Below are 25,325 nucleotides of genomic sequence, written 5' to 3' on the forward strand. Positions count from 1 at the left end.
TGTGGCCCTGGACAGCTAGAGGGGGTAGGTAGAGGGGCAGGTGGAGGGGCAGGTAGAGGGGGTCAAATAGAGGGGGTCAAATAGAGGGGGGCAAATAGAGGGGATCAGGTAGAGGGGGGCAGGTAGAGGGGGGCATGTAGAGGGTCAGGTAGAGGGGAAGATAGATAGAAGGGCAGGTAGGTAGAGGTGCAGGGAGAGGGGGTAGGTAGACTGGTAGGAGACGGGTATTTACCATGACAACAATGACATCTGTCTCGCTCTCTCTCTACGCTACTGTTCCTATTATGGATTCTGTTCTGCTACCTCTCTCTCCAGGTGGTTTTCCAGATCCCTTGTGAAACTGATATGTACAATTTAATTGCAAATCTCATCGTGGAAACAAACGACAAACTAGTCAATGAAAGGTATTTGTGTTAATTTGCTGATCCCAACCTAGAGAATCGACATGAGCTTCAGATGTGTGTATGTATGCATGTGTGCAGGGGCGGAGTGTAATAGCCACCGGGAGAATCCCCCCCCCCCCCCCCCCCCCCCCGCCAACAACGTTTTTTCAGTAATAAAAAAAAAAAAATCGGTAAAAATGAATGATATAAAGAAAATAAAAATGTGTCAAATAGGCCACAGTTCTGCTCTGTGCGGAAGAGAATTGGCACTCCGAGAATTGGCGCACTTCCTTACAAGACCGGTAACCATAGCAACACCGGTAAACAAAAGCAAGCAACCACGAACTTGCTCGCCTTCTCTGTCTGACGTGTCTTTAGGGTCATGCCATTAGACGTGGGGCCGCTCATATATCCCCCTACATTTCCGAAAATGGACTTGCCCTGCAAGCTGTTTATTGGATAAACGCATTTCCCAATCCCAGGAGTCTTTGCTCCATTCTACGTCAATTCAAGAACAAACAAATTAAAGTAAACTGTAGTTCGTATTATTTATTTATGGCTATGAAAGTTCTGTAACGCCTGAATAATGAAGAATTAAGTAAAAAAAAATAATATAAAAAAAAAACATGAATGAGGCATAGAGAGTAAGCAAGTGGTATAAATATTGGTTGGATGTTCTCGAGACATATATTGTTTATTTCGGGGATTTTCACGGCGTCTTGACGGGGAATAAATTATGCTCAGGGCCGGCTTGCAGACGCTTCGCGGCCACTCACAATTGTGGGCCGGTCCACCTGACCTCGCTGGCCGTCCGGCCGACCGGGAAAACTCCCGATCGTCCCGACGGCCACTCCGCCTCTGCATGTGTGTGTGTGTGTGTGTGTATATATATCCTTAATGAAGTCTCTCCTACAGGTCTATATATTTTCCAAAACCATACCAATTTCAAACGTGAGTCTCGCTCAATCTGTCTCCTGATAAATAATAAACATTATCAACATCTTGTCTTATCTATGATAAGCGAAAGCAGTTTCATCCATTCTGATTGAACCATATTGTTTTGGTCGTCTCAGGAGATTTAAGTTCATAAGGTCCAAAATGGTTCCAAGAAGATTCCAGGGATTGCGTAAGCTTGCCACAACCACGTCTGGCCAATCAGCTTTTCCACACCCATCAGCGCCTGGCCAATTAGCTGCCCCTCTCCGGACCTACACCCCGCCCCCTGCTGCCCCTGCGGAACTCTGCGCCTTAGCCCACGACCAGGACTGGCCCCCGGGCTCCGGCCCCAAGCCTCCAGCCCTGAGTCAGGAGATGTACCGCTTCTTTGCTACGGCCATCCACCAGCATCGCCAGGCCAGAGTTGGACAGGAAGTGGGCCGAGGTGGACGGGAAGTGGGCCGAGGTGGACGGGAAGTGGGCCGAGGTGGACAGGAAGTAGGTCGAAGTGGACGGGAAGTGGGCCGAGGTGGACGGGAAGTGGGCCGAGGTGGACGGGAAGTGGACCGAGGTGGACAGGAAGTGGGCCGAGGTGGACAGGAAGTGGGCCGAGGTGGACAGGAAGTGAGCCGAGTTGGACGGAAAGCGAGCCAGGAGAAAGTGGTGAGGTCTCCGCTCTCTTCATCCTGTCTGTTGGCTGCAAAGTGACACCTTGCAGCTGACATATTGGCTGTAAGGTGTCCACATTATATTATTTTTCTCTCGTCCCGTCCTCAGACCGCCTCGGGGGAGGGGCGTTCTTTGTCCCAGCATGTTGGGAGGAGGCAGATCCCTCCTCTGTCCTCCTCCTCCAGCACCTCCTCTCCTCTCTCCCGGAGGAGCAGGGCCGACGGGAGCCCGCCCCCCAAGAGAGAGCGGCGTGGGCAGAAGGAGACCATGGAGGTGACGACGATGACCTGTGTGTGTGTGTGTGTGTGTGTGTGTGTGTGTGTGTGTGTGTGTGTGTGTGTGTGTGTGTGTGTACATGAATGCTAATGATTGGTTTGTGTTGTATTTCCCCCCCCCCCAGAGTAAAGGTGTCTCTGAGGCCCTGATAGAGGACCCACCTGGACTACAGGAGGAGGGGTTTAAGCCTGGCAAATTCATCGTCATAGATGAGGTCGGTGACGAGGCGGAGCCCATTGTTATCTCCTCCTACCGCTCTGAGGCCTGTGACTCTCAGACCAGGCCCTCACACATAACCAAGGAGAAGGAGGTGCCATCAGACCAGCAGGTCTCGGAGGAGGTCCCTCGCACCTCCTCCTACTCCTCCTCTACCTCCAGAGGAGTCGAGTCCAACACCTCAACGACAGCCCACTCCTCATCCTTGTCTGGAGCCACAGTGTCCTCCTCATCTTCTTCCTCTTCTCTCCCTCCTCCGGCCGGAGAAGTCCCTTCCTCTTCTGAACAGAACACACAACAGAAGAAGTGTGAAGAATCTCCTGCCCAGGTGTCTGAAGATGATGAGCCTAACAGCCGGGAAGCGACAAGCATGACTACCACGACCGAGGTGGATTCTCTTCCTGCTTGTAAACCAATCACAAAGGACGGGTCACAGAGGGAAGCAGCTATGGTATGTGAAGTTGACATGACGAGGTTTGGCCAAATGTTAGCAGCAGAGACCTCTGCAGTGAAAAGTGCAGCATCACTGACGGGAAAGGATGCCTTACACACTGATCGATGTCTGGAGGAAGAGGGGAAGGCCCAGCAAGAGTTAACCCTCACAGGAAAGGATGTGGTCGTCTCTCCCAGCGAAGACATGAAGGAGAACAGAGTAGAGGTGGATGAAACACAAGAGCAGCTGGGTGATGAAAAGACAAGCGACCAGATGCTCCATTCGAGGCCAGAGTGTGGCGAAGAGACGCCTCACCAAACCCTGGTCCAGCCTGAGACACCAGGCCTCCCCGACCCTGAGAGCCAGACCTCTGAACCCCAAGAGGAGGCAATGTTGGCCAAAGTCGCTGATGAAGCTGAGCCATTCCAGGAGGTCCTCCTGGAAGAGGAGAAGGAGGCAATTGTAGAGGAACAAACCCCATCGGTAGTTTCGGAGGCAGCTGATGCATTACTCAACGGTGCATCGACAGAGGAAGGAGACACCCACCAGCTCATGGACTGTGTTGAGGGATCTCCTCCCAAAGAGGAGCAGGAGAACAGCAAGGACCCCACAGAGGAGGAGCTGACCAACAAGAGGCCTGCTGTAGAGGAGGGGGCGTCTGAAATGGGACAGCGACGATCTAAGAGAGGTAACCCCAGTCACCCCAGTCCAGCGATCAAGCCGCTGTCCACCAGGCACTCCACACCCCCCAGGAAGAGGGAAAGCCCTGCGGAGGACCCAGTCGTGGACTCTGAAATGCAGGAGCCACATGATGACAAGCAGCCTGCTGCTGGAAAGAGAAGGAGTGGACGAGGGAGGAAAGAGGAGGTGCCGGTGTCTGGGACATCCAAAATGGCCGCCAAAGAAGGTCAACAGAGGGTGAAGGACAATGAGGAGGAGGTGTACCAGGTGATCGACTCCATCGAAGAAAATCACCAAGAGGAGGCCCACGTCAACTCCTTAGGTCCAGCGAGGAGGAGCAGTCTGGCAAAGACCAGAGCCACAAGAACGTGTTCTAAAGCATCCAAGGGGGAGGAGCCACAGTACCAGGTGGGGAACCCTAAGGGGGAGCAGGAGGAACAGATACCAGTCGAGGAACAGCTTTCAGAGGAGCCTTTGAGAGGGAAGAGAGGTCGTAAGGTCACAGGCAGCGATGCCAAGACAGAACATGAAGCAACAAAGAAGAGAAGAACCACGGAGCCAGCACCCACACCCCTTCCGGATAACCAATCAGAGGCTAGGTTGGATTCTGAGGTGAGAGAATACTTGATGTAGAGACGATGATTAAAGTTAGTTTTTTCTATGTGGTCAGGATGGTATGGATTGCTAACCCGTGCTATCTCTCTCTCTCTTCCTCTCTCTTGCTCTCCCTACCTCCCTTCCTCTTCAGTCTGTTGTGTCTCAGGAGCAGATGGTCTATGACGAAGAGAAAGATTCATCCTCCATCATCGGTGAACGTAAACAAAGCCAGGAGCATGCAGGTGGGTGTGAGTTCTTCTTCAATAAACATGTTGACAAACTGCTACTTTCTTGACTTGCATTAATCTCTTGATTAGATAAACATTAAATGTATAAATTAAAGCGCAATTCAAAAAGGCTTACAAAATAATTACTCTCTCGCTGTTGACTACCCTACATTTATGTTCCGAAATAAGGTAACATGGTAGTCCATCGAATGGGAGGACTGAGGCTATCTATCTGGCGACGTCAGTCTAATAGAGAATACGCTCAAAATAAAATTCTTTATTGTGTGCCTTCAGAAGTAAATGTGTGTGCAAGAGTCATTTTCACATTTTAGGGTTTGTGTTTCTGCTTAGAAACAGCAGTGTAAGAGCAGCTACAAAGTAGAGCTAGACGTTATATCTTCGATTTCCTAGGCTTTTTACCTTGTTGGCTACTGTCTGTCTCTCTATAGCGTCCAGCAAAGCGAGGAGGAAGGAACGAGGGGCGGAGCCTAAGACAGTTCGCTCTCTCGCTTCGTCTGTTGCCAACGACTACACCCTGCCCCCCTTCACCCCCTACAACCCCCTGGGTGAGAGAAGAGACACAATTGAATGTTTATTTTGTCACATGATTACTAAATTCAAAATTTTTCCTCCCTATCTATCGGTGTGTCTCTGTCTCTAGGGATGGAGCATGTGGTTCCTAAGGCTGGGTTCTACTGTAATCTGTGTTCTGTGTTCTACGAAGACGAGACCAGAGCCAGGACACTCCACTGCAGCAGCTTGGGTCACTACCACAACCTGAAGGTACCTTTACTCACTCACTCACTCACTCACTCACTCACTCACTCACTCACTCACTCACTCACTCACTCACTCACTCACTCACTCACTCACTAAACACCTCCTCTTCTAGGTGTTTTACAAGAAACTAAAAGAGGAACAATCAAGGAGCCAATCAGGAGACTCCGCTCCTGGCCACTCCCCTGGATGATGCTAGCCCCGCCTACCTGCTCACGACAATCTTTTCAGCTGTTTCAGAGGTCTATACTTCCCCGGTCGTTATGAGACTGTGTTTACGTTTAATTGGAAGATGGCATTGGTTTTACTGGTTTTCTATTCTTTCTTCACGTGTCTGAACTGATTGGGGCTGCTTTCTTAAAGTGATGTCCTTACTGTTTCCAGTTAGGACATCACTTACTGGAAATGTGAGCTCTCATCTGGACTTGATATTTGGAATATATTTAATTTATTACTCAATGTATCATCTGTATAATATGTTTATATGTCTTTATGTAACCAGTTTGATACTTAACAGTTAATAAAAAAGTTTTTTTTATAACATTTGTTTGAGACACGCGCACGCAGGCAGGCAGACACGTGTATATACAAAAATGGGGTTTGTCTCGTGGCCCTGCGGTCTTCGGTGAGGCTTTCAGTTCGCAATAATATATACAACTACCTGATTACGCCATTCTAATTCCATTCAAAAAGCTTTATGGCACGACTATTGTGAAAAGTATTACCAATGCATTATTTATCTTTATCTTTTGTATCTGATGGAAGTATGTTTCCTTTCCTTACGAAAAGGAAAAGAAAAAAATGATATACTGGTTTTTTTATATACATTGGTCGTCAAGGTGGGGCCCTATTGTTGTTAAGGCAGCCACCTTAACCTTACAGTGCTGGGGGAAACACTGACATCGAAACAGGAAATGTGGGCTTGGAGCTGATTGTGTTCAAGTGAACAGTGCCAAGCACAAAAAGAGTGACGAGTATCAGTTAGAGAATGACAGTATTGACTTGCGATGCAGGGGATGTAGTGGTATCCTGCAGGTGATGTGTTTGCTGTCCTCTAGTGGCGGCACGCAGCAATTTATCTGCAGTGTTGAATGGAAGGTGTTCCATAAATGAGGATGTGTTTTTGCTGTTCTTTGAGTTCCTATTCTGCATACATTTTAGAAAAAGTATAATAAACGACATTCAGCAGCCAAACCAATCAGAACTCCTTGTACCGTCAGATAACATCAGATCCAAAATGGAGGACTTGTACGCCAGCGTGCCTTTCTTCTCATCAAACTGCTCTCATATTTCATGTCATCTTGGTCAATGGGAGCAGGAAGGAGGAAGCTCCTTCTGGTCCGTTGCTCCCCCTCACACACCCATGTGTCACGCTCAGAGCTCAGGCTGCTGTCAAAGGGACAGCCTCCCAGAGACAGCCTCACCAGAGACAGCCTCATAGAGACAGCCTCCCAGAGACAGCCTCACCAGAGGCAGCCTGACTGAGATAGCCTGCTCAGAGCTCGGTCCGGGGAGCCTTCAGCTGGTTGGATATGGCGGGGTGGGGGTCCAGTACATGAAGGCAAGGGGGTGAAGGGTTGTTGGGCAAGGAGGGGTTTGGGCTGGGGGGGTCCGGAGGGACGGGGTCAGTGTCTCACATGGCTCCATTCACATGGCCCTCGCCTCGGCCACTCAGGATTCTTTCCAGGAAGCAGGTGGAGTCAGTGTGTGTGTTTGTGTGTGGGGGGGTGTTCGGGGGTAAGGGATGAGGAAAGCGAAACCGTCCGTGCGTAGGTTCCCGGGCCGAGTCCACCAACATTTTTTTTTTCTCTTCCACACAACACAGCTCCCCGCCCTCGCACACCCAACACACACACTAGCACCCTCACACGCGGCACACCCACACACTTTCACAAACACACACTCAGAAAAAAAACACACACTTACAGACACGCAGCTTGCCCCCCCTACCCCCCTTACCCTCTTCCGTTCTTCGTCACTAAGCTTGACAACGCGGTTCGATGACAAGACCCCCAGCGGACTGTGTTCCCAATGCATGTGGGAAGCTGAAACAAAACGGATCAGAGCCCTTGGGGGAACGCCATGAACCCCCGCCCTTTCCCACATGCAGCGTTTCCCTGCAGTCTTCTGGAAGATTTCCTGCATGGGGTCCTGTGTGAATGGGGAACAGGGATGTATTTCCAGGGAAATCTGCACTGGCAATTTGGCGGCTCAAGACCTAGTCACATTCCCAGTATCTCTGCCTGTGCGGCTGTGTTGTGAATGAAAGCAGTCACATGTCACACTGTCGGTAGAAGCTCGTACAGTGTTACATCCTCTGATAACCGATGTGTTGCATGTGTAGCGAGCCATCCATGACTTTTTCTGGTCTGGCCGGCACTGGGTCCGGGCAGCAGCCCTCTACCTGCCTGTGGCTGAAGGGGGTTAGGGACTGATTAACATCCAGGTAAAAATGGCCTCTTTTAGACTCCAGACTGCACAAAGACTGCTGTACAATTGCGGCCCAAGCTGGTTTGACACAGCTCGTTTGCTGCTGAAGAGAGCTGGGCGATTGGGCTATGATAAACAGCTCTTCCTTTTACAGCTTGAGGATGTGGACCTAACTGGACTGACACCTCTCTACAGCTCGGTATTGCAGGCATGGCAGATTTTTAAGGTTGCACGTGCCACAAATGAGACTCCGGGCATGTGGTTGTTTGAGGAACCTTTGTTTTATAATAACCTCATAAAGACTCAAACACTGCAGTCTGCCAGCCTGCGAGCCCATCCTAGAGAAGCTAGCTGCACCAAACTGGGCAATCTGATGAAGATGACGGCAACATCTGTGGACGCCTTGAGAGAGAGAAGCAACATCACCTCCATGAGGTTGATCAACAGACTGGTGGAGGAAGTCTGTGCTGCCCTGCAACAACCTCTGAGAGAATTTGCACAAAACCGCAGTCTGTGTGACCAGTGGAGCGAAGAAGGAGAGTACAGTTTCCCCGCTCTGTCTATCACCCCAGTTGTGGGGGAGTGGCAGGAGGGAGGAGGTCAGCTGCTGTCTCTCACAACCCCACACCTGGAGATTTTTCAGGCTGCGGGGAAGAAGTTCTGAACCTGCGTTTCCCCGAAAGGCAGCTGGCGGACTCTGTACAAGCTGCCCGTTGAAAAACGGACAGCAGACCTCCAGTGGAGGACGATTGTACATGGAGCAATAGTTACAAACAGATACAGAGCGCACCTGGATCCAGGGCAGGGGGAGGAGTGTATTTTCTTGCTTGTTATCAAATTATGGACGATATGCAGGGCTTCAGTATTTAAGTTTTTTATAAATATTCTGCAGATAGATTTCTAAATGTGTATTTAAAAAAATGAATGTATTGTAAAATTGTGACATTATATGCACAGAATATTTCGTGACTGACCCTTTTAAAAGTATTTGGGAAATATGCGATCTACACTATATTGTTGCATTAAAAAAAGAATAATAACCAGAGCAATGTGGTCGTTTGTTTCTCCTCATCGGTATGTGAACGTATCTCAGCCAATCAAATCGAAGCTTTGTGTCTGTATGGGAGAGTTCAAACGTCAGGACTAAAGCAAAAAACTACCGTACACTGAATGAGACCGACTGACAGCGGTATGAATGTGTGAATTATGTTACAATATATATATATATATTTTTTTTTGGTTGTTTGTGTGATTATTTATTTTTGGTCCTGTGGGTGGCAGCAATGTGCCGCAAAGGCATACAGGCTGCCGGAAATTAAAAGAAGAACAAGAAGAAGACATCCTGATCATCGCGTTTTGAAGATAGACGTCAGGAGTCGTGGTTCCCAGCCAACCAAAGCAACGATATTAGACAAGTAAGATATGCCCGGTGTCTGATAGTACATTTATCCTGTGAGGTATATGTTGTTTAATTGTGCAGCCCTGATTGGTGTACTCGGGGGGCAGCGACGATATGCAACGGGCTGCCGTCCTGCTTTCTCTCACTTCGCAGTCAACATTGAACTTTCATGAGCTTATTGCCATCCTAGTATATCAAAAAATCCTCTGAATCAGGGTTTGTGTTGGTAACCGATAGGTACCGCACCACAAACAACGTGCACACGCCGTTTTGTGCCTCTGGGGCGAGCAGCTAGCTAGTCTAGCTCACGCTTGGTAAGAGTGGTAAAGTCGGTTTTATATTGGACGTTTGTTATGCGACACATTCGAAAAATCTATTTAGCACTGGCTACGAGGAACGAATTTGTATCAAACTAACTCTGATGTGTTAATACAAGGCCTTCCTATATAACACAAAGCTTCTTTTGTAAAACAATTTTTAACGTTGATAAATGCTTTAAATCTATTGTGCGGCTTCACGTTTTGATTTACCCATGTCAAAACACATCGGGGGAACTCGGCTAACTGCCCTACATATAACACCAAGCTTATTTTCTCCAAAAAACACCCTTTGATTTTTTTTAAAGTTAAATGCTATGAATCTATTATGCGGCATGACCGTTTGACCTACCCATGTCAAAACACATCTGGTGAACTCAACTAACTGTCCTACACATAACACAAAGCTTATTTTCTTAAAAAACCAACCATTTAATTTTATATATATATATTTAATGTAAAAAAAATGCATGCTTTAAATCTATTATGCGGCTTGACCTTAACCCAGCTAACTGCCCCACACATAACGCAAAGCTTATTTTTTTCCAAAAAAACACCTTTTGATTCTATACAATTGTTTTAATGTTAGAAAATGCCACCGCCTCAAGACCACCGCCTCGGCGCTGCCCGCTGCAGGAGGCGGTGGTCCCTCGGCGGCGAAGCTCCGGCAGGAGACAACCGCGGTCAACAATCCCTTTCTCCTCCATGTCATGGTTCAGTCTACTTCAGAATGAAGTGGAAGAACCAGAGATGTCGGAGAACCCGACGCAGTCGTTTGTGATTCATTATATATTCTGGAGATGCACACAGCTTTTGGCCGTGATAATATGTATTGTATGATATTATTGAGATATAGGCTGTTTCCGAATGTCAAGGAAGCATGCTCAACGGCCGCCCTTTTAAGGACGATACGTCATAGAAAGACGACAAGCACTGTTCCAATGTTGAGGACACTAGAAAGCCGCGCCATTTTTGCGTCCTTTGTTTTGGAGAATTCCGAGATTTTTGAAGGATGCATCGCTGCATCCTAGACGAGCCAAAACTACCCACAATCCTCTGCGTTCACTGGGCGGGTTCTTGAAAATGGCAGAGCAGTACACGTTCGAATGAAGTGAAGTTATATTAGTTTTCAGAAATATTTTTCTATTCTTTTTATAGATTCATCATGTTAATGCAAATAATCAAGCCTAAAGACCTGTGGCACTTTTCAAACGTGTTTGCAACTTAATGAAACGTTTCTATATTTTGCATGGACGTAGCTGGTGTTAAACACCACTGTCACCAATGTCAATTTACTCGCTCACAAGATTACATTATTTATGTATACCTATTTATGTTTACATAAATAGGTTTTTATGTATGTTTTGTATACCTATTTTATTTAACAATTTCTCTTCCTGAAAATGTTTCTGCTCTCTGAACAGAGGGCATAAAATAATCAGATGAACAATAAAAAAAACAAAAGAAACATTCACTTTTGTTTGAAAAAATAATGAATATATAATATAATATGCATCTTCTATAAGGAGGTGGTAAATACAGGATGCAACTCATGCAGTGTGAACCACAATGGTATAGAGGGGGCTGGGGGGGGGTACCTAACTCTGCAAACTAGGTGTCTGTGGTCTATTTTGCATTCTGCAAGTCAAAATATAATCGACTAATGAGTTCAAAGCACAATGTGGAAGTGTGACACAAGCCCATCACTGCAGATCTAACAAATTATTTGCATATTTAACATATTATTTCCATGATTGCCATCCGCACATATATAAAATGGACATAAACAAATACCGGTATGCAAAGATAAAGAATAAAATAATGTATTCATTTTCAATCAATTCCGATTAGAATTTATAACGTGAAAACGTTATTTATATTAGTCACATTCTTTATCCAACAGGTATTGCACAAAGCTATTGAACTGGTAGATTTCAGCTTATTTCTAAACTGTTTGTATTCTAATGCGTTGTGGTCAAATAAATATCGATCAGCTTGATTGCTGTCATGTTTTATTCATAAGCGCACATGTGTTTACAAGCGGACACGCAGTATTAAAAAGCGGAAGCGGAAGCGCTTCCACACTACCAAGTCGTTCCCAAAGTCCGACGTTACAAACGCTAGGAAGCACTCGAGCTAGCACTCAAGTCTCATCTCCATAGGACGCGACTAGCAAGGACGCGTCCTAGCAAGGCTGCAGCCTTCACTTTGGGAAACAGCCATAGAGCTCCTGGACTGTAACACAAGTGTTGTACACTTCCTTGTTATTTGGATAACCGTGCTTCTGTTGGTGTTATGGCGCATAACACGTCGGACTCTCGTCTCTGGTATTTCCACAACGAGACTCGTAGTGGGGGTTATCTCAGCCATGGTTGAGAAGAATTGGGGGGAAAGGAACTTTGGCTTTGACTCTCTGAAGTCCAGATTGAACCGCGACATGGAGGAGAAAGGGATTGTTGCCCGCGAATGTCTCTCGCTTCCCGCTGCCGAGGAACCACCACCTCGACACCTCGGACCACCATGCGGCTTGACCTTTTGACCTACCCATATCAAAAGACATCTGGAGAACTCCGCTAACTGCCCCATACATAACACAAAGCTTATTTTTTTCCAAAATCCCACCTTTTGATTTGATAAAAAAAAATTACCCTCAAAATATGCTTTAGAACTATTATGCGGCTTGACCTTTTCACCTACTGATAGGTATGCTGATGATCATCAGCATACCTGTGAACTATATAAGTTTGCATACAAAAAATGTAGGCAGGCTATACTTGATTTATGTGTACTTTTTACACACACTAAGTAATTAAATAAATACACATAATTTAAGGATATAGCCTGCCTACATTTTTTGTCTGCAAACTTCTATAGTATATAGTTCACATAGGTATGTTTTCATATCGGTTGGTGAAAAGGTCAATCCGCATAATAGATTTATAGCCTTTTTTTAACATTAAAAAAATAGCTTTGTTATGTGTAGGACAGATAGCGGAGTTCACCACATGTGTTTTGACACATGTGGTGTCGTTCCCCAGGATGGGATGTCGTTCCCTAGGATGGGAACGAGACCTCTCTAGTCGCCAAGGACATATGTGGCCTGTTGGTATGAATGTGTGAATTATGTTACACTTGTTAGTGTGATAAAGTATTTCTTAAAAATGTATCTTCTCTCACGAAAACACATCATATTGAGAGTGACGTAAAATCCCAAATGGACGTACATTCGTATTTCTTTATTGTCTCTCTGTGTATTTTCGTCGTACTAATAATTATTGTGGAAATCAAGGCAGCTGGACTGGTTGTATCAGAGGATTGAATAGATGTTTTGTTTTTTTGTAGGATATAATACAGCAAGGTACAGACAGGTTGAATAGTGCAGGTGGGTGAGGAGCATTCTCCATACGTGCTCTTTGGCTTTCGATCCCTCTTCTCGACCGAACCAAAGGTTCAGGTTCAAGTGTTATACTAAAGAAAGCGTAAATCACAAAAGGGAAAAGATGCAGTGTCTCCCTTGATAAGGTGTATGACCCTGGCTTTGTCTAACCCAGACAAACAGGCACCAGACCAGACATTTGGTTTGTCCTTGTAGGGACAAAAACAAATGGAGGTTTGTTGTAAATAACACATTGTATCAGTTGGAGAGGCACTGCCCTGTCCTTACACTAATTCAAGCTCAAGGGTGTGCAACTGGCCAGGGTTCTCATTTATAAAACTGTGCGTGGGATCGTTACTAAAAGTGTACGTACGCCCAAAAGCCAAGTTTTGCGTGCGCCAAAAAATATTCAGATTTATAAAACCCTGTGTACTCACTCACTCAATCACACTTTCCCACTCTTTCACTGTTTTCCTAACTCCTTTGTAACAGTCATGTGTATGGGTGGGCCTTTCCCTCCTTGGTCAGCAGGGGGGTTGTTTAGGTGGAACCAGTGGTATTTCCTGGCCAGCAGAGGGGTTGTTTAGGTGAAACCTAACTACAAAGAATTCCAAACATGGCGGACGGGGAACTACACATTTGTCAGGGCCTGACAGCTCTACAGAGGCCCTGGTCTGTGGTCCTGGGATCTGGTATTTTATGGCGTAGGGCCACCATCCGCACCCAGGACAACACGCTCTCTATCTCTCTCCTCAGTATTGGGTGCTGTTTGCTGTACAATAACAGATAAGGGGGGAATGTTGCCTCTCTCTCTCCCCTTCCCCCTTTCTCTCTCTCCTCAGTACCAGGTACCTACCGATGCCAATAAAAGATGAGTGTGGAATGTGGCCTCCCCTCTCTCCTCCTTTTGGAACAAAGATATTACAAACTTCCCTCTCTCACACACTAAGGGATCCATCTGCAACCCCATACACAATTATCGGCCACAACAAAAATAGCGTTTGAGCTTAACAAAGCAAGCAAGCGTTACATAAATAGCGGGGTTAGTCGCACAAAACCCCTTATTATTCATGCATGTTAGCTTTAGCAACAAGATGGTTAACAGTGTTGCTGCGTTGGACTCAAACCAACGTCACATTACAACTATGAGTGAATCTTCTCTGGTCCCACCGGAGTCCTTAATGTGCAGTCCCAGACTACGTTTTAGAGTGAACTATAACGACCCCTCGGTCCCAAACCGTTCGACAGATGCCAACCCGTCTTGATATGCGCAGTCCGAGACTACGTTTTGGAGGAACTTATAACTCCTACGGTCCCAGACCGTATTATACAATTCTGGCACTTTGCTTCCTCTATATAGTCTTATAATGGCGACAAATGTTTTTTTTTACTTCAATCTCCTTCAGAGTTCTCGGTGATTGTTCAACTTCACGTCGGTTGTGCTTTTCTTACCCAAGGCCGGGATCACAGAGCGTACACAACGGGCCGCTGGCGGTCCACCACTTCTTCCTAAGTTAATAGGTTCTGCTCACGTGTTTTATTGGCCCGTGGAAGGGGTGATGACTAATTCCTTATATTGGTGCTGGCCCTGACATCTTTAGGCTATGTGTGGTTATTACAACTTAGTTGTTGTATACGTCACAATAGGGCTGGGCGATATATCGAATATATGCGATGTATCGCGAGATGTTCTCCAGGGGATGTATAAAATGCCCCTGTCACGAACATCGAATACAAATTGGAACGTAATGTTTCTTTTTGCCACCGCCGGCATACTTGTTGTGCTTTCACGCGACGGGGTGACAAGATCTCATACAAAGTGAACGTAGAGACGCGTATCGGGCGAAATTTTTATTCGCGCCACACTTTCGCCGTCCACAGGCGAGCGCGTTCACGAGGATTTGTGGCGCGACAAATTTGCTCGAGTTGAAATATTTCAACTTTGATGCGAATTTCGTGTGATGACAGCCAATCAGCGTTCAACAGCGTGGCCACTGAGTGACATGTGTAATGTAACAGTCAACCAGCGTTCAACCGTCAAACTCGGTGCAGTGCAGTCCGGGGTGAACTGCAGCATGGAGGAGAAAGTGATTGTTGCCGTTTGCGACTCCCGGAGCTTTATATATAATAATATAAAAAGCTCTTTGTGCCTCCGGATGGCCGTAGCGTGGGGAGCTCATAGGGATTGGGCTTCTCGGGGTTTGTTTAACGCACAGCGTTCCCTTCTCTCGCTCTTTCCTGTGGCTCTCTAAACACACTCACTCATTCGCTCGCCCATTGCGAGTCCACGAGATTCTCATGGACGCACGTGTGTGACGTAGTCTGGAAGGCGCGCTGCAGTAGGTGTGTATACCTTCGACCGGTGAGTGAGAACAGGCGCGCTGCAGTAGGTGTGTATACCTTCGACCGGTGAGTGAGAACAGCCAGAGAGAAAAAAGGATGGAAACTGAGGATTTGGTTTCGAAAAAGAATGGCACTGGATCCTTCGTCTGGCAGTGTACATATAATAATTAGTATTCAAACTGTTAATGAATAATTAACGGTTTGAATAAATGCTGTGTTGGTAAATCTAACTTGCTGTGATTTTCCTTTTCTTATGTGCAAGTTCTAAATTGTTCCAATAGAAAGCACTAATGAGTTTAAACAATATGTTGTTTCATGTAATCTACATGCAGACTTATGTTTCAGTAATACTAGAATTATTACTGACGTAACATTATGCCAGACATGGTTGAATCGAGCATTTATGATGTGCTCTAGAGGAGATTCAAAATATATCCCATATCGCCCAGCCCTACGTCACAAGATCATTGAAGCCGATCACGTGACGTAAAGTACTTGCGCAACAAAAAAAACAAAAACTGAACTTAGCATGAGTTCTCTCGTATACAACATTGTGCTACACTGCCAGGAATACATTCAGTACCGTACATGACGGATGATGTCACATTCTGCGGTGCCTTTGATGTTTCAGCCATGGGGGATCCAAAGAGAAATTGGCAGAGAAACTGGTGCTTGCCACCTTTCCAGATTATAGATAAAAGATATGGAATATTCCCATTCCCCTGCCATTCTATGATCGGCAATGAACGGCAATCGGCAACGGGGCGATGATTGCTCAGGAAGTAGTGCGTAGGGCTGCTCGATTATGGGAAAAATCATAATCACGATTATTTTGGTCAATATTGAAATCACGATTATTCAAACGATTATTTTTGAGTTTGAAACCTTACCAATTACACAAAATGGTCAAAAAGAAAATGTTCCAATCTAAAATAATATACAGATATGTATCCAGCTGTTCCGCCCTTTCTATAAAACATTAAAAAAAACAACCTGCTTATGTTAGTTTTGTGATCATTTGACGCTAAATCGAATTTGCGATCATAATTAGATTAATCGCCCAGCCCTAGTGGAGTGGGTTGACTGGTAACCAGAAAGGTCGCTGGTTCGATCCCTGGGTTCTCCAAGCTGAGTGTCTACGTGTCCCTTTAGCAAGACACCTCACCCTGACTGCTCCTGAAGCGCTGGCTGTCCCCCTGCATGGTTGACTCACTTTCCACTTTTTTTGAAAGACGTATTCCTGGTAAATCTGCTGATTTTTTTTTTTGGTTCAAGTTAAAAAGCAATTGGATGTTCAAAAGATATTCACACGCTGAATTAGCTGTGTCGCAGTCAGCACAAAACGCGATCACCAGTAAGATTCGAGTGTCTAGCGGTTTATGAGAGTTACTGCGCCCTGGCATGATCGGATTATTACAATCACATTTAAAAAAACATGCTAAAGGGAAGATGTCACCAATGGCTATTTTCTTATTTAAGAGATTCTGCTTCGAAGACGTGGTCTGCAACACCTACCTTACTGTGGATGTTTTTTTTTATTATTATTATTCATAGCACCCGTAAGAAGCTATTTTGAAAATAGCATAACTTGACGGTTCCCCATCAACTTGTTCATTGTTCCATCTGCTTCCCCACTTTCATTTGAACAATTTCCTATGCATGCAATGTCAATGGTCGTATGAAGTTTTTTGCTTTTGGGTACAATTCATTCCGTATTTACCAAATAAAGAAGCAGGAGCTCACATCCCTCCTGCTAGCTCAATGCTTTACCACCAGAATGTATGTTGCTCGTGCCATGTATGTCTTCAATTCCTACCTGCAACAGGGAGCTGTGACTGCGCTAACTCGGAGGTGGCTAATTGGACTGTTCCTGATCGGTCCGGGGAAACCAGTTTGGATCCATTCACCAGAGGCCCCTGATGACGACGATAACTTGATCCTAAAATGTCAACATGTTATCCATCTGTATAACCTTATTTTTTTTGTTTCTAACCATTTTCAGCTTTGGTTTGTTGGACCCTAGTCTGCCGCCGGGCCGCTCTAAGCCCCCTGATTGGAGGGGCTCCACGGGAGCTCTCTCCCGATTGGCCAGCAGACAGCTCGTTTTCATTTGGCGCAGATGAAGACCAAGCTAGCTCTGACTGAAATTAGCAGCTCTCTTGCTGCTGGCAGCAGAAGGGTTTCCTCAACGTCTGTCTCCAACAACCCTGCTTTGTATCAGCACCAGCCCCTTCACCCCATCAACCAGCCTTCTGAAGGTCGCCAACATGTCCCACGATCTGTATAACCCATATTCCCCTGAGAGCCAGGATTCCCCACATCAGCCCTACCAACCTCCAAGTGCCCACGTAGGCCCTGGAAATGTTGGAGCGCCTTCTCACATGGTCCCTGGTTCTACCCATGCACCTTATGGTGTCTACGCCGGAACCTCTATGAATCCCAGCCACATGTACCCATCGATGCACCCTGGGTCTATGGGCTCTATCCCTGTTCAGAGTAAGCCAACCACTGAATTGGAGAGTTCCATTGATGTCCACATCAAAAGAGCCCGACAGGAAGCAGGCCTCCAATCGATATTAAAGAAGCCGGTGCCAGACCAGAATACTCATACACCTGCTTGGCCTCAGGGATCTCTGGACTTGGCGCCCACTGGCTATAGATCATCACCGCCCATCTCCGATGGACAGTTTTCTAGATATTCAGAAACGATGCCAAGTGGTGCCCCAAATTGGCATTGGACTTCGGGCCAACAAACAAGCAATTATCACTCCACTTCATTCTCTCCCACTGCAACAAACGTTCCCCCATCACATTACTCCCAATCTTCTGAGCGATATCAAGTCTCCCGTTATTCAAGTGGTGATGAACATGTTAGCAGCAACAGGCCTTCTACGGCATCAGCAGATTCTGCACCGTCTCCTCGATCGTCACTGGCCTATGAGCATCCTTCCACCTCAAGAGAGGCTGATGACAACCAGACCAGATTCACCTGTAATTCAGCCATGGACATCCTCCAACGCTTCGACCTTCAGGAAGAAGACTTGGAGGAACTCTGTGCCTACCCAGAAGACCAGCTCTCTCCCGCCAACCTACCCTACCTGCTGCGAGACATCCGCCAAAAGAAGGCAAAAAACTCATCGGCTGCCACTCAGTCAAGCACGGGCCACCAGGCTCAAGGCAGCCAGCGTGCCCCAGAAACCAGGGCGGCGTCCGGGGCCGAAGTAAAGCGTGAGGCGCAAGCTCCTCCTACCTTTCAGCAGCCAAGTAAAGTGATTGAATACGGACACACTCGTACATATACCTCAGGCTTCCGTGAAGAAGAAAAGGATGGAGGACACCACAGAGGGAGTTATATGAGCCAAATGCGGGACACTCAACCAAAGGATGCAGCACCAGCCATACCCAGTGTTCCAGTGTTCTCCAATGGTTCACAGAGATCCAACATCTGTTCTCCTGTTTACAGTCCATTACCAAGTGTGAAGGCTTCCCTGAGCCAAAGGCCAGCCACCCAGTCCATCCAGACTGCCGTCGCTTCCCCACAGAAGGAACCTATTGCGTTGCAGCCAGTAGCACCTGTTGCTAAACCTACTGCCACCAATATCATACCCAAGAGGAATTCCGGTGCTCATCATGTGGCGTCTTCAGGATGTCAAAAAGCAGCTCTGGGAGCCGGAATTACCAGTCACAGACCAGCTCCAGGTACTGGAACTAAGAGTGAGAGACCAGCACCAGGCCCCAGAAGTACCAGTCACAGTCCCGCTCCAGGCGTTGGAACTACCATTCAAAAATCAGCACCAGGAATAGGAACTTTCAGTCACAAACCTGCTCCAGGACCTGGGAATACAAGTCGGAGACCAGCTCCAGCCACCAATCCAGGGCCACTTCCCAGGTCCATCCCTACGAACCAGGGGCCCCCTCCAGCATCTGATGAATCCATCCAGAGACCTCCGCCAGTCAAGCCAGCAGACAAGAGAGTGCCGACGGCGGCCATGATCAGCGACTACATGGGTGTCAAACCTGAACTTTTCCCCCACAACTGTAGTCTCTGTAACAAACCTTGTTTTGGCATGAAGGTGAGTACATCAGTGGTGTTTTTTATCGCACCTTTTGGGAGCTAGTTTCCCATACACTTTAAGTTGTTACTTAGCGAGATTACTGAAATTAAGAATTAACTTGTTTGATTACTTTTGCGATACCAAAAAAATGGAAACTCCTTTGCCATTCCTTAACAACGGTATTAAAGGCTAGGGTCTAGTAGCAAATATCTGTTAAAGAAACGTTCTCTACTCACCAATATGACTGAGTTTGTTGCTATGTTGAGGCAATAATCCAATTATTTGCAAAAGTCATCAAAATATTAATTTAAAATTTGACTGAAACACAAGATATTGTCAATGTCCCGCTTTGGCAAATGTGCGCATTGGGCAGGAATATTCACTCTTCCTCCTTTTCAAGCTCTTGTGACATTCCTCGAAGAATAAGGAGCTAACCGGGACATTGCCATCTACGGGTGTTTCGCTTGTCTTAAAAGTTATCGCAGATCGGTGAAGGTTTTTTTAAGATATATTGTACTCGATGTTTGATGCAAAATGGTGCAGGTCTGTCTGGGACTTAAAAATTTAGAAAAGTAAACGTATTTATTTAATAACATGGGGTAAAGTGTTACTTTGTAGTGCGTTACCCTGCTTGAAAAACATGTTTGTTGAAGGGTTGGTACAAAAGTTTAACTTCAGTTAACTTTGTGGAAACAAGAATTGTGATTGGGCAATCGACATTCCAGTACTGGTGAACTCGGGTTAAATTTCATTTCCTGGTTTCAAGAACTTCCTTTGACAACGTTGTGAACTCCATCAAGCAGCAACTGGAGATGCCACGCAGTGCCCATCGTGGATGGACTGGTTTGGGCCATCATGGTACTGAGAGACAGCTGCTCACCTCAATCAAGGAGAACCCTCATTGGACGGATATTTGGTTGTTATTTGTTGTGAATGTATGTGAAAGTCAAAAAACGTAGGAACCCTATTGTATTCGTTGGTAATATATATTTTTTAATCTTAATATTGGTGGTGCTATAAAATGCACTGTAAGTGCCAAATTCTCAACTGGCTGCTATTACCGCTGGGAAAGTGCAATATGCATGAAACTTGTTAAACATGCACCATTAGTCATGAGCAACTTTCAAGCCACTTTGCATCCCATATGGTCAGACCATTTGGATAAAGTGCAGTGACCACAACTTGACCACAGGCCAACACTTTCCAGATTTGCTGCCGGTAATGGTAAAAGCTGTAAACTCGGCACACATGTACCAGATGACTGTGGTGGGACTACAGTATATGGTGATAAATTCATAGCGATAAGTCCAAAGACGGGAGATCCACATATTTTAAAGTGAAATCTATGGATATCTCCGATGTTTAAACAGGTGTAACATTTCATAAAATGTTGGCCTTGGCTGCCAAATACGGCTACAAAGAGGAGATTCCATAGTATACCCATGCCAAATTTCAAGTCTATATCTTAAAAATATAAAATTGGATGCATTTTGCCGTCTTGAACCGCGGCCTCTCTCCATCGTAGGCAGGGCCTTAAAGTGGTTCACACGTCATTTCGCAAACGTCCCCTTTGACGATGGATTTTAACACGGTACACTTTAGAACAATGGTTGGTGATTATTTTGATAGGTTTACTTCCGGTAAACCAGTTTTTAAGGCCTACCAATGCTAATTACAGTACAATACCGATGAAGCTCACCATACCGCCACATATGGAAGACTTGTACTTCTTAAAGTATAGTCTTGTCTGCCTTACCCAGTCAATATGTCCCTGTTGTGTCGTGGTTTTGCCTCTGCCTCATGACCAGGGGTGGTTCAGGTCCAACCTCCACCAACCATTCTGTGAGGCGTGTCTTTATTCTTTACATTACATCAAACAATGTATACTATCATGTATCCATTAGGCCACCATGCTTGTCATACAGTTGGACGGACCCCGCTATGGTTGTGTGTAACTATATTTAATAATTGTAATATTTCTTTTTAATGATATTTAGTTTGATTATTTAGGATGTTTGGCATGTTCCAAAATCTTGAAGACAACAATGAAAACACAAATTTAAAACCTCTTAAAGTCTTTATTTTACTTTTCTTGGGGATATAACATCTTGTATGTTGAGTCAATGTTTGACAAATATTTCTCAGTACATTAATTTCAGTACAAAAGACGCAATTCAGATTCATACATATGTATCTTTTCATTATCACCGTCTGGCTTGTTTGTGAAGAGCTGCAGTTAAGCCTTTATACACACACACACACACACACACACACACACACACACACACACACACACACTGGTTGTAGTCTTGTGTATATATTTATTTTTTTCCTAAGATTTGCCATAGTCAGTCTTTTTTTTTTTTTTACTCCTGCAGGTAAGGTGCTTTATTATAAAGAATGTGTTCCCTGCAATAAGTGTATAAAATATGTGTGCAATAAAACATCCCGGAAAAATTTGTGTTGATATAAAAGGATGGACTTTACGCAGACGCGCATACACGCCTTTAAACGTAATCACTTCCTGTGTGTGTTTCCTTCAGGACTGGCTAGAACACAGGAATCACATAGTCCACCTTGCCGGTTGCAGACTTCTACGCAGACAGTCAGTAAACCTCATACTCAAACTAGACAAAAAGCTGTTGTCCTCAATGTTGGTGGTTGGAGTCTGATGTTTGGAGGCATGATGTGCTTTTTCTTGTCCAGGTATTCTGAATGGGAGCCGGATACAGTTTCACTTGAGTAAGTTCCCCTAACATAAGTCTCAAACACCCTTTTTTGTGTGTGTGTGTGTGTGTGTGTAGAACCAATCAGAGAACAGTAACTAGAGTAAGGAGATATAAGTGAAATGTCTGAATTAAAGTGTTTGGAGAACAAGCAAGAATAAACGTCCATTTAAAGGCGTACAAACGAAAAATATGCCACCCCTCCCCTTACAGGCCCCCTCCCCTCCCCAAAAACCCTCGACTAGCTCATTAGCTTTAGCAACAGGTCTGCCTTGCCTTGTGCACAGGCAGAGTGCAAATCTAGGTAGGTCGACAAGACAGTTGGCGCATCGCATCATTATAATCTGGCCAAAATGAATTGATCACGCAGGCTTATTACAGAAAAGCCACAGAGTTTTTTTTTTTTTCTGATTGCTGAGAATTTCCAGAAATATGTTAAGGGGAAGATGCTAGAATAAATTGCCTACCGCAGCTTTAATAGGTGTGACTGAATGGGAATGTTTTCTGCTTGAACAAATGTGTCAATGATGGGCAGTACATGACGACAAACATCAAACAATGAGAATAAATCACTCAAAGCTTAGCCGTATTTGACATTACTGTATGTCTGCTTGTCTTCCTCGTTTAGCTCAGCCCCTGAAGAATCCCAGCAACCCCCCACGACAACCGCAGTCCCCGCCTCCTCCCCGAGTTCCAGGCCCAGTCTACAGGCAATCAGCCATGGAGGTCCTGGCCCGTCAAACTCTGCCCCTCCCTTGCCAAGGAGCACTTTGGAAGCACTCATGTCTTGGACTCCACCGAGGAAGAGATCAAGGTCAAAGTCTTCAGGAAGGAAAGGATCGAGGTCTCCACGGACGAAGAGGTCAAGGTCTCCACGGACGAAGAGGTCAAGGTCTCCACGGAAGAAGAGGTCCAGGTCTCCACGGAGGAAGAGGACAAGGTCCCCACAGACGAAGAGGTCAAGGTCAAAGTCTTCAGGAAGGAAGCGGTCGAGTTCAAGAAAGAGGTCAACGTCGCCAGCGAGATTGCGGTCCCCAGATTGGAAGCGAACCAGCGGTAAAGCTAGCTCACCCCGTAGCTCCAGACCTATCCACAGGTAACCGTGATTCCTTCAATCTCAATGGTGTAGTTCATCAAATGCATCCGCACTATCCTTCATACTCACTGACTTTAATAATATACATGATTGAAATCAAGCTGATAATGATAATAAGACCTCCTGTCTGGCCCTTCCACCTCACCTTTTCACGTGATTGGTTCCTTCTTTCTCATTAACCAGCCGTAGAAGCCGCTCCCGTTCCTTGTCAAGCTCCTCCCCCAGCTCCGACCGTTACCGTGGCAAAAGGCCGTCCTCACCAGCCAGGAGTTCTAGGCGAAGCTCTGGGTCCCCACGAAGGGGTCGGGGGTCACGATCGCCCCGACATGCACGTGTTACCAGACCCAACCGCAGGTGTGTTGGGTTACTTGTTTCTTTGAATTGTTTTATGGTTCACTAGTAACCATAGAAACAGTAACCGACTTACCACTCGTTACCAATCAAAACCACGTGTAAGTGTAAAGTAGTGACATCAACACAAGGTTAATATTTATTTCTTGATATTATTAGTGAATGAAGCGGTAATACATTTCACAGTAATAAGTAATAGTTGTTAAACCGATGGTCTAAGTTTTTATGGTGATCTTGATTCTCCCAGGTCACGCTCTGGGTCTCGATCCCCGCACCCCTCCTCTCAGCGAAGACGGTCGCGCAGTCACGATGGGAGGTCTTCGGGTCGCAGACAAGAGGAGACCAGCGTAGAACAGCTGGCCAGGAAACTACTGGAATCCTCTGGTAAGAGACCAGTAATGGAGGGAGAGTTACAGGTAGAGGACCTCGTGGATAAGCCAGGAGAGGGAATGAATTATTCTTTACGCACAGTTAACCTTATGGGTAATTTTCATAGTACTTACATTAAAGGTCCCATGACATGAAAATCTCACTTTGTGAGGTTTTCTAACATAAATATGAGTTCCCCTAGCCTGCCTATGGTCCCCCAGTGGCTAAAGCGTTTGGTGTAAAACTAGCACTAGCTGTTCTGCTCGCCTTTGAAAAAACGGAGGCTCAAGCGCGCTGATTTGGAATGTCTATATTCATGACGTCATCAGGAATCTCAGCTCCTCCCCTTACTCTGCCTGGCCCGCCCAGAGACGTTGGCCCGCCAATGAGACTCGACCGTGCGAGCGCCACATGTGTGTGTGTGTGAATACACACACTGTAACGCAAGTGTTTCTTGTCGGTTCTTTGACGTGTCTTGTATTTCCACAACGAGACTGTCGTGGGGGTTATCTGAGCCATGGTTGAGAAGGAATTGAGGGAAAGGAACTTTGGTTTGACTCGCTGAAGTACATGAACTGCGACATGCCGCCGGTTGCCGCGAGGCACCATCGCCCGGCAGCGGGCAGCCGGCAGCAGGCAGCGCGCGGTTCAGTCGACTTCAGGTTGATGTGAAAGTGGAAGAACCAGAGACGCCGCAGAGCCCGACAAAGTCGTTTGTGATTCATAATATCGTCTGGAGGCGCACACAATATGTTATATGATATAGATATCTATGTATTATATGATATTATTTAGATATAGAGCTCCAGGACTGTAACGCAAGTGTTGTACACTTCCTTGTTATTTGGATAACCGTTCTGCTGTTGGTGTGATGGCGCATAACACGTCGGACTCTCGTCTCTGGTATTTCTACAACGAGACTCGTATTGGGGGTTATCTCAGCCAAGGTTGAGAATGAATTGGGGGGAAGGAACTTTGGCTTTGACTCCCTCAAGAACATGAACTGAGATGGGTGAGATAACCCCCAATACGAGTCTCGTTGTAGAAATACCAGAGACGAGAGTCCGACGTGTTATGCGCCATCGCACCAACAGCAGAACGGTTATCCAAATAACAAGGAAGTGTACAACACTTGCGTTAATCCTGGAGCTCTATATCTAAATAATATCATATAATACATAGATATCATATAACATATTGTGTGCACCTCCAGACGATATTATGAATCACAAACGACTGTCGGGTTCTGCGACGTCTCTGGTTCTTCCACTTTCACATCAACCTGAAGTCGACTGAACCGCACGCTGCCTGCTGCCGGCTGCCCGCTGCCGGGCGATGGTGCCTCGCGGAAACCGGCGGCATGTCGCAGTTCATGTACTTCAGCGAGTCAAACCAAAGTTCCTTTCCCCCAATTCCTTCTCAACCATGTGGAAATACAAGACACGTCAAAGAACCGACAAGAAACACTTGCGTTACAGTGTGTGTATTCACATTGATGTGGACGTTGAAGAACCAGGAACGTCGGAGAACCCAACGCGGTCGTTTGAGATTCATAATATCGGCTCACACAGCTTTTGGCCGTGATAATATATATTATATGATATAGATATCTGTGTAGGCTATATGATAATATTTAGATATAGAGCTCCAGGACTCCCGTGTGTTCTA

The 25,325-nt window shown here is 46.0% G+C and overlaps 2 protein-coding genes across 2 annotated transcripts in view; both read left to right on the forward strand.

The window, feature by feature from the left end:
- Positions 1 to 6,678, forward strand: part of LOC130370483 (uncharacterized) — a 28,735-nt gene extending 22,057 nt beyond the window's left edge. Inside the window, exons 24-32 of the mRNA XM_056576231.1 lie at positions 316 to 404; positions 1,299 to 1,334; positions 1,457 to 1,982; positions 2,097 to 2,261; positions 2,389 to 4,206; positions 4,343 to 4,433; positions 4,868 to 4,984; positions 5,080 to 5,201; positions 5,311 to 6,678. Coding sequence (XP_056432206.1) covers positions 316 to 404; positions 1,299 to 1,334; positions 1,457 to 1,982; positions 2,097 to 2,261; positions 2,389 to 4,206; positions 4,343 to 4,433; positions 4,868 to 4,984; positions 5,080 to 5,201; positions 5,311 to 5,388 — 3,042 coding nt within the window. The 3' untranslated portion in view covers positions 5,389 to 6,678. The remainder of the gene's footprint in view (positions 1 to 315; positions 405 to 1,298; positions 1,335 to 1,456; positions 1,983 to 2,096; positions 2,262 to 2,388; positions 4,207 to 4,342; positions 4,434 to 4,867; positions 4,985 to 5,079; positions 5,202 to 5,310) is intronic.
- A 2,340-nt stretch (positions 6,679 to 9,018) lies between these two features.
- The window catches only part of LOC130370405 (uncharacterized), a 38,470-nt gene continuing 22,163 nt past the window's right edge, over positions 9,019 to 25,325 (forward strand). Inside the window, exons 1-6 of the mRNA XM_056576163.1 lie at positions 9,019 to 9,040; positions 21,659 to 21,720; positions 21,822 to 21,857; positions 22,470 to 22,937; positions 23,121 to 23,291; positions 23,536 to 23,672. Of these exons, the coding sequence (XP_056432138.1) occupies positions 22,624 to 22,937; positions 23,121 to 23,291; positions 23,536 to 23,672 (622 nt within the window). The 5' untranslated portion in view covers positions 9,019 to 9,040; positions 21,659 to 21,720; positions 21,822 to 21,857; positions 22,470 to 22,623. The remainder of the gene's footprint in view (positions 9,041 to 21,658; positions 21,721 to 21,821; positions 21,858 to 22,469; positions 22,938 to 23,120; positions 23,292 to 23,535; positions 23,673 to 25,325) is intronic.

The sequence above is a fragment of the Gadus chalcogrammus genome, chromosome 17 (assembly GCF_026213295.1).
Source record: "Gadus chalcogrammus isolate NIFS_2021 chromosome 17, NIFS_Gcha_1.0, whole genome shotgun sequence".
In the NCBI taxonomy this organism is placed as follows: Eukaryota; Metazoa; Chordata; class Actinopteri; order Gadiformes; family Gadidae; genus Gadus; species Gadus chalcogrammus.